The sequence below is a fragment of the Capra hircus genome, chromosome 9 (assembly GCF_001704415.2).
Source record: "Capra hircus breed San Clemente chromosome 9, ASM170441v1, whole genome shotgun sequence".
Lineage (NCBI taxonomy): Eukaryota > Metazoa > Chordata > Mammalia > Artiodactyla > Bovidae > Capra > Capra hircus.
In genome coordinates this window covers 75142166-75160800 of record NC_030816.1, presented here as the reverse complement: position 1 = coordinate 75160800, position 18635 = coordinate 75142166, and the positions used below count along the sequence as shown (strand labels likewise).

The following is an 18635-nucleotide window of genomic DNA, read 5'->3' as shown; positions in this document are numbered from 1 at the left end:
ACACATGAAAGAATCTGGGATAGTACCGGGCAGCGTAGGGAGTATAGCTTCATAATGTATCAATTTGAAAGATAATATTTTAAATTATTGAGAACGAATTAGCATCTGAACTGTTCTGATAATTATCATTTTATCCTTAAAAACCTAGCTATAATCAAAGCCAAATTAATAACTGGATAAGTCAACTATACTCCAGCATAAAATAAAAATTAAAAAAGAAATAATACAGGGAAACAACAATCATAACAAATTAATAACTGAATTTCCAGAGTCTTGGATCTGGTACCTGAGCTAAGTTCAGTTTGCAGAGAGTCAAATAATTTACGTGAATTTGTTTCGTATAAAAGTAAAAGGTAAACACCTAAGACCAAGTCCAGGGTTCTTCTCTCCCTTTCACCACCTTCCCCTAAACAGCAACCAACACAGAAAACAGCCTGAAACCTAATTCCCATGCTTGTTTGCTCAGAAGAATCACCTGGGGATCTTCCGCCCACCTCCTGGCCACACCCCAAACCAAAGAATCCTTCTCTGGAGGTGAGACACAGGCACTGGCGGCTTTGGAAGCTCCAGACACCAGGAGACAACTGTGATTAAGCTGAAGGTGACCCAAGGAGGTCGGTCAACACACCCCTGACACCTGCAAGTCAGGAAGCTTGCATCCTGTCTGTCCGTCTCACAGATCTTTGGGGCAGGAGTCACTAACACAACACCCCAGTGTAGGCACTGATATCATCATGCTTACTCCCAACACGTAATGGATTCACGAATGCAAACATTGAGGATCTTAACCCAGTGATAATAGCCCTAGGGCTTCCTCTTAAGTGATGATCTGTTTAAACATTTACACCATCTCTGCCTCTCAGGAGACAGCGGGCTTCCCAAGAAGCCCTTTGTTGCAAGCCCTTCCTTGCCCTTTATTTCGAGAGGATATTGATCCTGCAGGACAAACTTTAAACACCCCCCCTACAGTGCATCTTACCTCTACGATGCTCTTTAAATCTTGCACGTAAGTCCGTTCGGTCTCCAGAATTTCCTGTACAACTCTGTCCACATAGAGCAGCTTGGGGCTGGTGGCCGATTCGGCCCCCGTTTTGGTCGCCCCGTTGGCTTCCACTCTGCGCTGTGCCCGGGGCTGCCTCTCGCTGCCCTCGTCTGGGCTCTGCTGCCGGGCCACATGGTCCGTCTGCAGCTCGCTGCTGGAAAACGGCCTGGCTGGCATCAGCTCCAGTTTTATGGCCCCTGCTTCCTTATCCTGAGGAAACAAGCCCAGATGGCTGCTGGAAACTAAGGTCATTCTGCTGCCGAAGGAACCATGGCTGTCCCGGGAGGAAGCCGAGGACGACGTGGAGCCGAAGCTGACCGGGCGGTCACTGTCGGAGAGCTCCATGGCCCCGAGGTCCCCGGAGCAGGAGTGCCTGGCTGTGGTTCTGAGATATGGAGCTTGTGTTACAGCTGACCGCACTTCACGACGCAACTGGTGCGCATCTATACACGGGGAGAAAAATAAAGAAACGGACAAGATAAGCAAGATAGGCAAGTGTTTAAAATTAGAGCTAACAGAAAAGGTTTGAAGGTGCTTAAAACCTAGCTCAAGGGACAAGGTCAAAAGCAAAAAGCATGCTAGGTATAGACGGAAATGCAAAGATACCCATGGGACGTTGAATGGCAAAGGCGGAGTTTTTAAAGCGTTGCCGGGAATTGCGTCAGACTTAAAAGCCTTTGGGCTTCCCTGATGGCTCCCTCGGTAAAGCGTCTGCTCGCAATGCGGGAGACCTGGGTTCGATTCCTGCGTCGGGAAAATTCCCTGGAGAAGGAAAAGCAATCCACTCCAGCATCCTTGCTTGGAAAATCCCATGGACGGAGGAGCCTGATAGACTACAGTCCATGGGGTCGCAAAGAGTCGGACACGACTGAGCGACTTCAATTCACTAAAAGCCTTTGGTGCTACCTTAGACCTACTATTTTTTTTTTTCAGTCTGTTTTTTACCAAGACGCCAATGCCATGTGCAAGTGCTTTAAAGCTTGAAAAGCACTGTGCCCGCCCTCAAAGTATGAGCACCTGAGGATAGAGCGATTAGTCCAGATTTACTAAATCAAGGCTCAGTGCTCAGGGCACAAGGAACCTACAGCTTCAACAAGCACCAAGGGGATGCTTATGTATTTAAAAAACAAACGAACAACCCACCCCCCCCCCACACACATCCTATGTTTTATTAGATTAATAAAATATTTATTAATATTGAAATATTAGAGTATTTTGAGAACCACTGTTCTGGATTTTAAGTATTCTACTACAATTCCACAAAACTTTACCAAGCTGGAAACACCACTACTTCATGATGCTGACAATTTTACACTTTACTTGTATATAGCATTAAAGAAAGTGTTCCGTGGACAATAATTCTCCAGTACTGGACAAGAAAACTCAAAATATTGAGACCCACATCCTCCTTAAAACTTAATCATCCTATCACAACATTTCTCTAAATTGCTTCTCGAAAGCTGGCCTTCCATTTGCTGTGTACATGGGGTTACACTGTTACAGAGTATATCTGATGAACTACTACTTTCCATGTGTCCAGGTAGATAACATGACAGTGTGACCATATGCAATTAAATAATAAACATCAGAACTGTTTCTAAAGAAATGGGGCTGTTAGTATTTAGAAAAGGGAATAAGAAGAGAAAATTTAAAGCCTGTAGCACTTAAATCTTGGGTTCAAAACAGGCCCGGTATGGAACTTTCAGAAGCTATTCAGATAAAACACAAAGTTCCAATCTTCTTCATTTGTAAGGCAGGATCTGCACTTTATCCCCCTAGTAATGTGATCCCAAGTTTATAGAAGCAAAATGCCTTGCAATAGTGTGACTGATAAAGAAATCTGCTTCATTTCAAAATTCCCCCAAATCCATGTTTCTAGACCTTGTTAGAAAAAGAGGAGAGTGAAACTCAGGTATGGAAGGTTGTAATAAGACAAACACAATAACGAGAATATAGATCAATGACAGTCTTTTCAAAAGGAACGTGAATTTGGTTTGACTCAATAATAAAGATCATCAAACAGCTGGTACCAATATTTCTAGAATATAAAAGAACCCATCAAGTCTGTATCCTTTAACGTTCAGACTTTTCTTGGTGGTTTAGAAAAGTGAAGTCACTCAGTCATGTCCAATTCTTTGCAACCCCGTGGACTGTAGCCCACCAGGATCCTGCGTCCTTTGGCATTTTCCAGGCAAGAGTACTGGAGTGGGTTGCCATTTCCTTCTCCAGGGGATCTTTCCGACCCAGGGATCAAACCCAGATCTCCTGCATTGTAGGCAGACGCTTTATCTTCTGAGCCACCGGGGAAGTCCTCTTGGTGGTTTATATTCACGGCAAATATTAGCGTTAAGAGTGGACTGCAAATAGTAAAACTATGAATATAAAATAAAGGAACTAACTTGGATCAACAAGAAGGCATGGTAAGAAACATGTAGGAAATGAGTAAATTACCAGTATAACCACTACCACATGGTATATTTCCCACAATTTTTTAAAAGCTTTTGCGATATTCTTTCTGCTTTCTCTGTCACAACTTTATGGCCTATAAAATTGGGATTGGTTATAGTAGTTAAAATGTACTTGTGTAAAAAATCCTGGGCCAACTTGAATGTTGGAAAATCCAAGAAACAGCCAGGCACTTAGGGGTGTTTGCAGCAAAGGATGCTTACTCATGTTTGGGACTGGTGTTAAGAAAGTCCTGGGCAGGGCTTTCCTGGTGGGTCAGTGCTTAAGAATCTGCCTGCCAATGCAGGGGACACAGGTTTGATTCCTGGTCTGGGAAGATCCCACATGCTGCTGGGCAGCTAAGCCCACAAGCCACAGCTACTGAAGCCTGCACACCCTAGAGCCTGTGCTCAAGAGAAGTCGTTGCAATGAGAAGCCCAAGCGTGGCGACTAGAGAGTAGTCCCCGTTCTGTGCAACTAGCGAAAATCTTGTGCACAGCAACAAAGACCAGCACAGCCAGAAATAAACAAACAAAATAACTTTTTTTTTTTTTAAAAAAAGAAAGTCCTGGGTAGTTAAGATTAGGAGCAGACACACACTGGCATCTATCACAACCATAAGGTTGATGTCCCTTTCTGGAATGGGTGCTGACTTGGGAAGTATATAAGGATTCTTTATGGTCCCAAAAGGCCAATGAGACCGTATTGTTGTTGTTGTTGTTCAGTTGCCCAGTTGTGTTCGACTCTTTGCAACCCCATGGACTGTAGCATGCTGGGCCTTCCTGCCCCTCACCATCTCCTGGAGTTTGCCCAAGTTCATGTTCATTCCATCAGTGATGCCGTCCAGCCATCTCATCCTCCCTTTCCAGATGCTCTGATTTTCAGATAGAGTAGTATCCACCCTCTTTCCCAACTTCTGTTTGGTCCTAAGTCATAGTCTCATTTGAGAAAACCATATTTGATAGTTACATAACTCTTGGGAAATATTCATTATCAGGATGCTGAAAAATGAACAAAACAGAGAGACTTATGTTTTGTTTTACTTACTTCCACTGGAAGTTAGCCAGCCAGTATTGGGACTGAGAATCCACTTTGGCCTACTAGGGCTGCTAGTGTCTTTCATACTTTCAAAGGCAGGAGAAAGTGGGACAAGAAACTCAAGTCAACGGTTCACTTCATGGATGAATCTTACATGGCAACATGAATTGGACCCTAGCAAGGAAGACTTCATTTGTTTCAATACCAGGCCACGTTCTCTAGGACACTGAATCAGCCTATTCAGACTGCTAACCAGACATTTTGTAAAATAGAATATATGAGGTATTTGGAGTGCTAGTATTTAGCCAAACTTACGGCCCCAAATTAAATACCTTCCAAAATTACTAATGACAGAAGTGAAACCTTTAAAGCTAGGTCATTTAATGGCATATAATAGGAGACTGCAGGTGGATAACAATGTTTATGCTGATTCATTGCTTAGAAGATAATTTTAGTTTTCTCACATAAGGAAATGTTCTTCATAAAAATTGTCTAGTCTTGCTCTCACTGCCTTCAAAATAATTTCAGATTTCCACCCTCTCTGGCTTATTCTTCCTACTACAATTAATCAGTTATTAATATTTATCTCCAGAGGTACATTGTTCAACATAGTAGCCAGTAGCCACATGTGACTATTGAGTGCTTGAATTGCAGCTCTTCCAAACTGAGATGAGCTACAAGTGTGAAATACACGCTCACTTCAGACAACGAAGAATCTGCCTGCAATGCAGGAGACCTGGATTCCATCCTTGGGTCGGAAAGATCCCCTGGAGAAAGGAATGGCAACCCACTCCAGTATTCCTGCCTGGAGAATTCCATGGACAGAGGAGCCTGGCGGGCTACAGTCCATGGGGGTGCAAAGAATGGGACATGACTGAGCAACTAACGCTATTTTAAATATTATATATATTTAATATTTAAACTTAACTTCCTTATCAATCTTTGTCCCAATAATAGTGAATGAAAAGGTATGTACAGTTTGCAGTTTATCTTTTTTTACTCTGTTCGTTAATAAGACAATATTGTTATGAGTTCGCAGCAACAGCATTTGGAGACAAGTGCTGTGTACTAGATATTGGGGTGGCTGGTTTCCCATGATAAACTAAAACACCCAGAGAGAAAACCAAAGAGCAAGAAAGCTTTATCCTCTGCTGTGCGTGAAAGATGTTAGCACCTGTGTTAACACTTGGGTAATTTGTTGCTTTGCTTTGCTTTCCTTCTCAAAACCTGTTTTTCTTACCAAGTCTCAAACGCAGGGCTAATAAAATAGCAACTTAGGAGAACTTGCCCAGTTGTTGCTAATGGCCTATGTCAGTGGCTCTTTTGACCATGAAAACCCTAAATAAGCTGATTTTCCCAGCTCGAGGGCCTTGGTTCATCTGACCCTTGGTAAACCTGGAGATGGAGGTGGGGGCAGGGGTGGGGGTGGGTCTTGACGCTTACAACCAGCAGTACTGTAGTCTAAAGCCATCAACATAAAAATATTCCTTCTTGTGCCATCCTCAATAAAAGGAATAATATGGCTGTCCAGCTCCCACACGTTTTGCTTCATGGCAAATCTCTAATTTTTTTTCTAGGAGAAAGAGCTCAAATTCCTTGGCCTTTCTTTGTTTGCTCCTCAAACCTCCATTATTTTAATTGCCCTCCTTTGGAATGTCACTGCCAGAATCAAAAGTAGCACTTCTTGGCTCTAACTTGCCTCTGAGGCTGATTTAAGGGGGAAGCAGAACTTTCATTGGCAGGAAAAGTCCAAGCTTCTCTGACCATATTTTCATGCTACATGGGGAACCCAAGGGGTCATAACCGACCACGCCCTGTCACCAGACCCCAGGAGGGCTTTACAAGGCAAGGAAGGGCTATATGCACAGCGAGGGAGGAGGGGTGATCAGGGTTTTCAGATTCTGCTCATGGCTAGTCTAGACTTTAAATACTTAATTGGAGTTCCTTGGCAGGACAGTCATGGACATCGAGAGAATGTGTAGTGCTCAGGATCAATGAATAAAATTATGTTCCTTATGATACCATCTGTGAAGAGGAGGAAACAGAGGGAATAAAGCAGGAAATTACTCTATCAACCAGAAAAATTCATTTAATACCCAGTGAGTCTTCAGTAGAGCCTAAAGTTGTAAACTGATTTCATGATTCAAAACACACACACATTTTTAAGAGTCAAAGTTATAAAAGGTACTCATTTATATGTTTCAAAGATAGTACCAAGTATTTGAGGAATCCTCCTTTACCCATCTCTGAGATAATAGTGGAGGGCTCAATAGATAAAAGCCACTGGATCTCAATGTGAATTTCTACCTCTTGGTTTTCTAAAATAACATGATTCTGTATTATTAATAATAGCAGATCCAGGACTACAATTAAACCTGTTCTTTGCTGCTCTGAGTGTTCAATCCAGGGAACATGGTTTTCATTCTTATTTGTAGCTGTCTGGTAATAAAGAGGTTAAAAAAAATCTTCTTACCATGTTAATTTCTGTTTTGATCAATGTACTCTGGTAATGCAAGATGTGAGGACTGGGGGAAGCTGTATGAAGGGTGTATAGAAACTCCAAACTAGCTTAGCAAATTTTCTGTAAGTTTAAGCGTTTTCTAAAATAAATAATTACAAAAGATCTTATTACTGCTGAAGAGTCAGTAAAGCAAAGTTTGGATAAGAAAGTCAAGGATAGGAAGGGGTGCTTTGCAAAAATGTTCTTATTCAAACAAGAGGTGAGGGGTTGAAAGAGGATCAAAAAATTCTTTGAGCTGTAAAGTCTGCTACTAAATATTCAGATCATTTACTAATTGATTCCTATGTTAGTCAGCGAAAACTGAGAAGTACAGTGGCTCCTGCAGTTAGGCAAGAATTGAGTTGTAATAGATACTCTTAATTAACGCAGCTAGTACATTGGCTAAATTGCCTTAGCTAAGTGGTGACTCCAGAATTTCTACATTTGAGGGCACAGGTATGTCAGTTTGGTTAAATGAGGGCCTAAGGGAGAATGAGGAGAAGGGATAGTTAGGGAGCTTTGGCTGAACAGATACACACTGCTCTATTTAAAATGGATAATCAACAAGGCCATGCAGTATAGCACAGGGAACTCTGCTCAATGTCATATGGCAGCCTGGATGGGAGAGGAATTTGAGGAAGAATGGATACATGTATATGTAAGGCTGAGTCCCTTTGTTGTCCACCTGAAACTATCACAACTTTGTTAACTGGCTATCAGTTCAGCTCAGTTCAGTTGCTCAGTCGTGTCCAACTCTTTGTGGCCCCATGGACTGCAGCATGCCAGGCCTCCCTGTCCATTACCAACTCCTGGAGCTTGCTCAAACTCAAGTGCATTGAGCCAGTGTTGCCATCCAACCATCTCATCCTCTGTCATCCCCTTCTCCTCCCACCTTCAATCTTTCCCAGCTTCAGGGTCTTTTCTAATGAGTCAGTTCTTTGCATCAGGTGGCCAAAGTATTGGAGTTTCAGCTTCAGCACCAGTCCTTCCAATGAATATTCTGGACTGATTTCCTTTAGAATGGACTGGTTGGATCTCATTGCAGTCCAAGGGACTCTCAAGAATCTTCTCCAACACCATAGTTTAAAAGCATCAGTTCTTCAGCACTTAGCTTTCTTTGGCTCAGAGGGTAAAGCATCTGCCTTCAATGCAGGTAGATCTGGGTTCGATCCCTGGGTCAGGAAGATCCTCTGGAGAAGGAAATGGCAACCCACTCCAGTACCTTTGCCCGGAAAATCCCATCGACGGAGGAGCCCAGCAGGCTACAGTCCATGGGGTCACAAAGAGTCAGACACGACTGAGCGATTTCACTTCACTTTAGCTTTCTTTATAGTTCAACTCTCACATCCATACATGACTATTGGAAAACCATCACTTTGACTAGACAGACCTTTGCTGGCAAAGTAATGTCTCTGCTTTTTAGTATGCTGTCTAGGTTTCTTGGCAGAAGTCACAATTTGCAGTGATTTTGGAGCCCAAGAAAATAAAGTCTGTCACTGTTTGCATCGTTTCCCCATCTATTTGCCGTGAAGTGATGGGACTGGATGCCATGATCTTAGTTTTCTGAATGCTGAGTTTTAAGCCAGCTTTTTCACTCTCTTCTTTCACTTTCATCAAGACTCTTTAGTTCTTCTTCATTTTCTGCCATAAGGGTGGTGTCATCTGCATATCTGAGGTTATTGATATTTCTCCCAGCAATCTTGATTCCCAGCCTGGCATTTCGCATGATATACTCTGCATGTAAGTTAAATAAGCAGGGTAACAATATACAGCCTCTACGTACTCCTTTCCTGATTTGGAACCAGTCTGCTTTTTCATATCCAGCTCTAACTGTTGCTTCTTGACCTGCATACAGATTTCTCAGGAGGGAGGTAAGGTGGTCTTGAAGAATTTCCCACAGTTTGTTGTGATCCACACAGTCAAATGCTTTGGCGTATTCAATAAAGCAGAAGTAGCACAGAGTTGGACACGACTGAAGCGACTTAGCAGCGGCAGCAGCTGGTGTCTTTCCGGAACTGTCTTGCTTTTTTGATGATCCAGCAGATGTTGGCAATTTGATCTCTGGTTCCTCTGATGGGATAAATCCAGCTTGAACATCTAGAAGTTTATGGTTCATGTATTGTTGAAGCCTGGCTTGAAGAATTTTGAGCACTACTTTGCTAGCGTGTGAGATGAATGCAATTGTTCGGTAGTTTGAACATTCTTTGGCATTGCCTTTCTTTGGGATTCGAATGAAAACTGACCTTTTCCAGTCCTGTGGCCACTGCTGAGTTTTCCAAATTTGCTAGCATATTGAGTGCAACACTTTCACAGCATCATCTTTTAGGATTTGAAATAGCTCAACTGGAATTCCATCATCTCCACTAGCTTTGTTCGTAGTGATTCCCCTAAGGACCACTTGACTTCCCATTCCAAGATGTCTGGCTCTAGGTAGTGATCACACCATCGTGGTTATATGGGTCATGAAGATCTTTTTTGTGTAGTTCTTTTGTGTATTCTTGCCACCTCTTCTTAATATCTTCTCCTTCTGTTAGGTCCATACCATTTCTGTCCTTTATCGTGCCCATCTTTGCATGGAATATTCCCTTGGTATCTCTAATTTTCTTGACGAGATCACTAGTTTTTCCCATTCTATTGTTTTCCTCTATTTCTTTACGTTGGTCACTGAGCAATGCTTTCTTATTTCTCCTTGCTGTTCTGTGCATTCAAATGGGTATATCTTTCCTTTTCTCCTTTGCCTTTCGCTTCTCTTCTTTTCTCAGCTATTTGTAAGTCCTCCTCAGACAACCATTTTGCCTTACCCCAATAGAAAACATAAAGTTAAAAAAAAAAGAGGACCTAGGGGACCTTAAGGCATTTTTTTTTCATCTTTATTATCTGCTTTGGAAGATCAATTAGTGTGGGAGGTGATGGTGATGACAACAGGGTTAAAGCAGGGTTAAAATGTTGTTGTCACTTTCAGGGGGACTGGCAGTTGTCCACAAAAACCCACTCCCCTTCTTCCTTAGTGAACAAAGGTTCTGCTGAGCACACTTTCCAGACTCCCTGCCATTAGATGTGGCCTTGTGGTCACGTTCTCACCAGTGGAAAAGACACATGCCCCCCGGTGGTCCATTTTTCCAGCATCAGACATTATTCCTCCACATCCTTCCCCTTCCCACTGGGACCCAGATGTGGCAGGGGACCCTGCCCAAGCCTTGAACATGACCCCAAGGCCCTAGAGTATGGCAGAGCATGAAGACAGAAGGGCCTTGCAATAAGAGCGACTGGATGTGCCCTGAGCCACCATATAAAAAAAGTCTGGTTATCCTGAAGCTGACGTGCTGAAGAAATCATGGAATGAGACCACATGGATATGCAGAGAGAAGCTGAAGGGACCCTGGCTGATCTGGCCCCTAGAGACTGGGTGTTTCTGGCCCAGGCACCAGACGGTATGAAAGAACAGCCTTAGAGATGACCCCAGCCCTGTCATATCTGGCTGCAACATCAGGAGACCCTGAGCCAGAACCACCTGGCAGAGCCTCTCCTGCACTCCTGACTCACATAAACCTTGAAAGATTAGAAATGATTGTTGTTGTTCCAAACCACTAGGCTCTGAAGTGATTTGTAATGCAGCAAGAGATAACCCGAACAGCCTCTATTATAACAGATCAGCCTTACCATATATGCCAGGTCTTTAACTCTATGACAATTATCCTTTAAAAACAAAACAAAACACACATGTCCCTCCCCTTGACCCTACACACAAAGCCTCACAGTTCATTCACATGTGTCATTACTTTTGGAACATTTTATGGACGGGAAAAAAAGATAGGTTAGGTTACATCATGCTCAAAGTTGAACTGTGAATCAGAGACTATGGGTTCTGATTTCTGGCCCGTTAGTTCTGATACTTGGTTCAGACGGTAAAGAATCTGCCTGCAATGTGGGAGACCTGGGTTCGATCCCTGGGTTGGAAAGATCCCCTAGAGGAAGGCACGGCAACCCACTCCAATATTCTTGCCTGGAGAATCCCCATGGACAGAGGAGCCTGAGGCTACAGTCATGGGGTTACAAAGAGTCAGATGATTGAGCTGCTAAGTATCGCACACATAGCATAGATTCACAGAGGAGGGCAGAAAAAGAGCTTAGAGATCAGGAAATGACGCACTGAATGTAAGCTACTTGTATAAAGTGCACAATACCAATGTGCCAATAGTGTGTGTGTGTGTGTGTGTGTGTGTGTAGGAATGAATGAATACATGCCCAACTGTGTGTACAGAAAGAGCTCAGTGGACCAGCCAAAAATCAAGTTATAGGCATCTCTCCTATAGAGGATTTGCATTTGTGCCCTGGCTCTGTACCATGGAGGTTTGTATTGCAATTTTTTTTTTTTTTTTTTGGCTGTACTGCTGCTTGGCATTGGAATCTTAGTTCCCTGACCAGGGATTGAATCCTCACCCCTGCAGTGGAGGCATGGAATCATAACCACTGGACCGCCAGAGAAGTCACTGTATTGCAGCCTTTGAGTCTCTGGTTTCCTCGCTTGTTAGTGGGGCAGCTGGACTAGCTGACTTCCCCAGGTCCCATCCGACTGCAGGGATGCAGTCCCAGCCCTGAGATAAACACCAAGTTGCATGGATGCCACACCTGCATGGTCCATTCCTAGCTGGAATCACAGGACAAGCAGCAACCACAAAATAGCAATTTTCTTCTACATTCTACTAATGCCAGGTCTTCAGTGATGAAATATATATATCACTGACTTTGCTAAAGGCTAAAAAAAGTCTGTTTTTTTCACTTAGACTAAATCACAATCTATGCTCTGGCTTCTTTTTTGTTTCTGTGGAAATATCAGTCTCAAGGCAGTAAAGCAACAATGATAGCTGTTTGCACAGGTTCCCTCTGCACTGAGCATGCTCAGTTTCCAAAACATCTCTGCTCACTTGAGAGGCAGGATTAGGTTAAATAACATTTCTTAAAGAAAAAGGAGGAGGAAGGAGAAGGAGAAACCCAAGTAACTAACAATAGCACTCTGAGAAAATAAACCATCCATAAAGTACACTAAACATTTTCTCAGAGGAAAAAAGAGGAGGAAGAGAATTCAAAGCGTCTAACAATAGAGATCTGAGTAAATAAATCCATCTAGAAAGTACCATATAAAACTATTGAATGTCATGCCCTTTCAAATCCTTAAGGGCAGAAAATGGTCATACTAGACAGTTGAGTAAAATGGGTGGCTTATAAAACATAAGTAGAAAGTGATCCTAAATTTGAATTAAAAATGCCACTTATTTATCATCCACATTAGAAAAATGATTCAAAAGATGCAGAATACAATATTGACCTTGGTTTTACAAAGTAGGAGAATGGATGGTTTTTCCTTTGATATTTACCTCCTAATACTTTTCCTCAATGTGTACCACTTTTATAATCTGCAAAAGTTATTTAAAGAAACTAAAAATCACAACATCAGTGTAACAAATATTTAAATATTTTCAATTAAAAGAATTAATTTCTACATTCATATGATTAATGAAAAGGAATGCCAAATATATACATCTTCTCTCAAATATATTAGTACCACTAAATTAAAATAAAAAAACACAATAAAAGTCAGACTCAACTATGCAAAAGCATTGACTACAAGCCATGCCTTTTTCTCTCCAAGTATTCCTCCTAACAAAAGAATGTCTAACCAATAAGCACTCAACATGGAAACTGCATTTACTCCGTCAACTTTGGTGACCACTAGACTCAGACTAGATTCCATCACTACAGTTGCTAAGTATAAAGCTTGCAAACATTATTTTGTTCCCCAGCTTAACCTGCGTGAACCTCATAAAGAAAGCACATGAAAATACTCAGCAGTCACTGCACGAAACACTTAGGTTTTACTTTTCTCCCCAGAGTCACCAACATCAAGCTCTTTCGATTATTTCAACCTAACTTTAAGGGGAGATCAAATTCAAACCAAAACAAGACAAAAACCTTTGAAGGCAGACTGCAGTTCGGAGGGAGGAAAAAAAAAATCACCTTCTAGATTAATTCTTATTATTGGAGAACTCTTTTCAGTCCATAGCAGTAATAACAGAACACTTGTAATATGTTCAAGCAAGCAGTTGGTCCTGCGCAGTGTGGTGGAGAAAATCTCCACGACAGTTTCTCACCGAGGCGGTTTGGGCTCGGCTGCTCCAGCAGGAAGGACCAAGGGTGTCGAGCATCGGTTCCCCAGACACATCCACGTTTGCACCTACCTGGGCTCTGCCCAGGCGGAGCCACATCGTCTGACTTCAGCTGATGCACTGACCTCACTGGGAGCTCAGTCAGGTAAAACCAGAAGCCTTTACTAGTCTGTGCAGCTCCTTCCGCAGAAATATTGCATGAGTCAGCTTTTATCTCTCAAAACCCAACACACAAAGGCTTTACAAAAACCTGATTGGCAACTTTCTCCCTGCCTTTTTCCCCCTGGTGTGCAGACCACAGACTTCAGCATCACTAAGAGCCTTAAATGAAACATGACATCATTCAATTGAGAAACAGGACAATAGACACCACTGTGGGTAACTTGAAAATGCACACTTCGCTGAGCAACACCCTGCCACTGACATTCTTTTGTGAACATCAAATACAACCCACACTCGCCTACAGCTGCTCAGGCTCTACCTTCCTGGCTCCAGCCACCGTTCTCATTAAACTCCACAAAAGCAGCAAGACCTCGGAGCTCTGCTATTTTCAAGCGCATCCCCCGACTTTTAAGTCTGTTTCAAAGGAAGTGGACACATGTCTCCCATAAGTTTTAAAGTGAAGTTTCGCGGTGGGGGTGGGGCAGAGAATAACACACGGTTGACAGAAGTTTGAATCCTTAGTTTCTCTTAAGGAGAGAATGAATATAGTGTCAAGTAAGCAAGGTTACACAAGAATACATTTAAGCTTGAGTATTTTAAAAACAGTACTGAGAAATCTATCTGAAGACAAATAGCTAAAATGTAAACTTATAGGCATTTCTTAGACAAACAGTTTAGTTCTGTGATTTTATATTCATAAATACTAAGTAGTGAAGAGACAGAATGATCTAACTCGCACACTTCAGTAGGAAAGAACTTCAAATTATTTTGGGTTTCCATTTCCCTAAGGCTACCCATCTTTCTCAAAATGCTACATCTATTTTTATATCAAGATTCAAAAGTTCATATTTGAGAAAGATATTGAGTTCTTTAGATGAAGGTCTTCAGAAGTACAAAAATGTTCTTGAAAACTGATACCACTGCACCGTGAAGCTAAAACTCAAGGTTTGGATTACGCCCATGTATAGATACCTAAAACTAAACTACTTCAGAGCATCAAAATCCTTTAAATAGAAGTTCCATTTAAAGCATTCATTTGTGGTTATGAAAAATAACATTAGCTGATCATCTTTAATATAGCTATTTCTATCATACCTATTAAGTGATTTTAAACTAACAACATAATAGGATAATTTGTTTTAATGCCCGTTTCCTCTTAAATAAAGCTGAACATATACAGGGTTACTTCAGTGGGCCATTCTGATGAAAATTTATCAGTCAGTTCAGAAGACAACTTGGAATGATCCGCTTCCCCCCAAAATTTACCAGTTTGATGGAAATCACTGATGCTAAAAGAGCAGTTTGAGAGGAAGGGCCCTCCCTGGGCTGTTTGGACTCTCTTAACCCTCTGTCTGTCCTCCACGGTGACCTCTGTTGCCCTCCAAAATGATGTCCACCCTACCTGTGTCCAAGTTCTCTTTTTCTGCCTAATTAAGAGTCAGTTGAAATGTTATGAGCCTCATCTCATCTTCCACAACCACTCCAGTCCACTGCTCTTTCCATCTGTTAAATGACTGTTTATTACACTTAGAGAGTCACGTGGTCTTATGTTTATTTTCTAATCATCTCTGTTCTACCCTGGATTATTAATTTGGAGAGAAAGGAAGCTTCCTATGCTGTAGATTTGATATTCATGTGGGAGACACAGAAATCTACACTCAGGGATGGGATGGGATGGGATGGTATATGCAGAAGCTCTTGGCTTCTTCTTTTTGGCCATGCTATATAGCATGTGGGATCTTAGTTTCCTAACCAGGGTTCAAATCCTAGTCCCTTACACTGGAAGATGGATTCTTAACCACTGGACCACCAGGCGAAGTCCTTGCCCTATTGTCTTGCCACTAGACTTTTGTCCATGTAACAAAATTAATCCCAAGACAAGTAAAAGGCACAAATACTAGTATCCTAGTATACTAGAACTGTGGTGCTGGAGAAGACTCTTGAGAATCCCTTGGACAGCAAGGAGATAAAAACTAGTCAATCCTAAAGGAAATCAACCTGAATATTCATTGGAAGGACTGGTGCTGAAGCTAAAGTTCTAATACTTTAGCCACCTGATGCAAAGAAATATTGGAAAAAGACCCTGATGCTGGGAAGATTGAGGGCAGGAGGAGAAGGGGGTGACAGAGGATGAGATGGTTGGATGGCATCACTGACTCAATTGATATGAGTTTGAGCAAACTCTGGGAGATGGTGAAGGACAGGGAAGCCTTGTGTGCTGCAGTCCACAGGACTGCAAAGAGTTGGACACAACTTAGTGACTGAAGAACAACAAGGTGGAAAAAACACTCTCACTGGGATGCAGCTCTTATTAATTCCCTTGCAACTCTGGTTATGGGCAGCTCGGAAGCCATTCGCGGTGTCCTTGCCAGGAGTGGAGACCCAGGGGTAGGAGAGCAGCACCCACAGGGCATGCCTGCAGCCAGCAGGACACACACCAGCCAGCAAGCCAAGCGCAGGCCAGTCTTGTGGCCTAACTGGAGGAGAACAAGAAAGCCCCGTTACTTAAAAACATCCTTTCCCAGCATCAGTCTGCCAGTCCACTAAGAGAAAGCAGTTCTTTTTGGTTGGGACCTCTCTGGCAGTCCAGTGGTTAAGACTTCACCGTCCAATGCAGGGAGTGTGGGTTCAATCCCGGGTTGGGGAGCTAAGATCCTATATACCTTGCAACCAAAAGAAACCAAAACATAAAATGGAAACAATATTGTAACAAATTCATCAAAAACTTAAAAAATCATCCATATTAAAAAAAAATTTTTTTTTAAATTCTTTTTGGTTTAAGGTAAAAGTTGTCTGTTAAAACTCTAATGTTCCCTGGGAAGGGTTACTGAGTCAGTGCCACAGTGGCCTCACAAGCCTGAACCTCCTTCTGGGATCCATGCAGGTCTTTCAGGAAGGAGGCAGGAAGGGGGTTGGGAGGCAGGGCTGGGAGACTGCAGGAAGGAAGTGCAGATAACACGCAGCTCTGGGGACTCGACAGGGTCTGACCTAGTGGACACGCTTTGCTGACTTTGCAGCCAGGCAACAGCTCCAAGAAGCTGAGCAATGAAGGATGAAAGAACAGCCTGGAAAAAGAAGGAAGGGCAGAGACACGCACACATTCTTCAGATTCAAGGGAAGATTTTGCCTCATATCATCCATACTGGGTAAGGCAGGTTTAAACAATCATCTTACATTTTCAGATACAAAGGTGCTAGAAGTTATAAGGAAGTATTTCAAATCACAACTAATATTTTATATATTGAGCATAACAGTTTAAAAGCTGGATGGCAGGAGACCTATTTACTTTGTGATATCGCCACTGTGACATTTCCCCAGACAAATGGTAAAACCAACCATTTACTAATGCTCAGGCCACTGACAAAACAGCCTTAATATATATCTCTGTGTTTGTGCTCAGTCATGTCCAACTCTGCGACCTCATGGACGCAGGCAGTCAGGCTTGCAGGCTCCTCTGTCCATGGAATTTTCCAGGCAAGAATACTGGAGTGGGCTGCCATTTCCTACTCCAAATAAATATATATTTTTAGTCTATTAGAACTTTTTTCTTTGGAAGAAAAAGGCATGAAATTACATTTTCTAGGCTCATGCCATAGAATAAATGTGCTAAACATTAACGTCAGTTTCATGCCAAGAGGTATCATGTGTCTCACTGATGTCCCTTAGGATGATGACCTTCCTCATGAAAGTGAGATATCGTGTACTAACACCCTTCTGCCTTGCAGGCTTTGCTTATTAAATATCTATATACACTATTTCAAGCTACTCTCCACCCAGAAAATGTCACCAGCTATAAACTGCCTCGCTACTGTGATATAAACCAAACTGTTAAACAAACAAAAGAGCTAACCTGTTTGTCTTTTTCAAGGACTATTTTAACAGTGAAATAACTTTAATGATAAGCAACTTTGTCTTCACAAATTTAAGAAGCGTTTACCCTCAGCAAAAGACATAGGTTTAAGGCAGACGAAAGCCCTCAAGTCAAGGGGATATGGAATGAAAGGAGTACTTTTTGTTAATCCTGGAGTATTGACTCTAACTATAAATAATCAATAGTTAGAGACAGAGATGTGTGCTCAGTCATGTTTGACTCTTCGTGACCCCATAGACTGTAGCCCACCAGGCTCCTCTGTCCATGGAATTTTCCAGGCAAGCATATTGGAGTGGTTTAGCCATTTCCTCCTCCAGGGGATCTTCCTGACCAGGGATCGAACCTGCATCTCCCGCACTGGCAGGTGGATTCTTTACCACTCGCTCCACCTGAAAAGCCTAAACAATAGTTACCAGTACTCAAATTATACAACTGAAAATATAATTTCCCATCCTCTGTTGCACAAAAATGTCCTTACTGAGGCATAATGGTAGAACTTTAGCAAACAAACAACAAACTCACAACACTTTGTCCTGGCTCACCCTTACCTTGCCTATCAAGTTGCAGTTCAACTTCTCCATCATATACCAGTTCGCCATGAAAACCACCCGAGGGAGCCTGGAAGGACACACATCCCAGGGACTCTAAAGTCGTGTTGTTTCAGGAGTTCCTCCATGGGCTTTCTCTGTCCCTGTGATAATCATTAGCTCTGTATTTCACTCTGTTCTTTTATTAGGATATTTTGGTCTTTACTGTCCAGAGATGATGAAATCAAGGCTTGGTTATTTCTGAACTGAACAATTTTTAGATATCAAGCAAGCAATATGTTACAAATGGTCTTTTGCTTTCAATACTAATCAGTCCCATCTTTAAGGACACCACGGGAGGACTCGCTGTGCTAAGCACAATGAACTAATTATCCCCCTAAGAATGCAGACTGTTTCCAGACACATTTTTCTCTGGGAGATAACGCACATCTAATCCATTCATAATGAAAGGCATTCAGCACAATCTATACTTTTGAAAATACTTTTTCAAAAAATGTACTTGAACTTCTAGAAGGGGCTTGGAGACTCTTTTGAAATCCTGCAGCAGTATTTTCCAAAATAATAATTAAAACAAGAATCTATTATAGTTGCAGAGTGACAACCATGGAGGTTCATAACCTTTATGTGAGCTTGCAAAACCATTTCACATTCTGGCAGAGAAGAGAGAGGCAGCCCCCTTGGCCAGGCTTCCTCTGACAGCTCCAAGAGGATGGAGTGATGGGCAGGGCTCAGCTGGATATCTCCAGTTGCACCCCCATCCTGCAGACTCCAAGATAGTGGGTTCAGAGCGATAGTTCTCAAAAGTAATAGTGGCGAGGACATAAGCTCGCCAAGGAGATACGGACAAGACACCCACGGTGGCTAT

The 18635-nt window shown here is 42.3% G+C and overlaps 1 protein-coding gene across 3 annotated transcripts in view; it reads right to left on the bottom strand.

Moving 5' to 3' along the window:
• PLEKHG1 (pleckstrin homology and RhoGEF domain containing G1) overlaps positions 1-18635 on the bottom strand; it is a 255986-nt gene that overhangs the window by 105657 nt on the left and 131694 nt on the right. For 2 of the 3 annotated variants that reach the window (XM_018053355.1, XM_018053354.1), the window contains one exon: positions 980-1485. In XM_018053355.1, the coding sequence (XP_017908844.1) occupies positions 980-1387 (408 nt within the window). In that variant the 5' untranslated portion in view covers positions 1388-1485. Of the gene's footprint in view, positions 1-979; positions 1486-13174; positions 13371-18635 lie in introns of those variants that run through there. The other variant, XM_018053356.1, reaches the window with a different exon arrangement.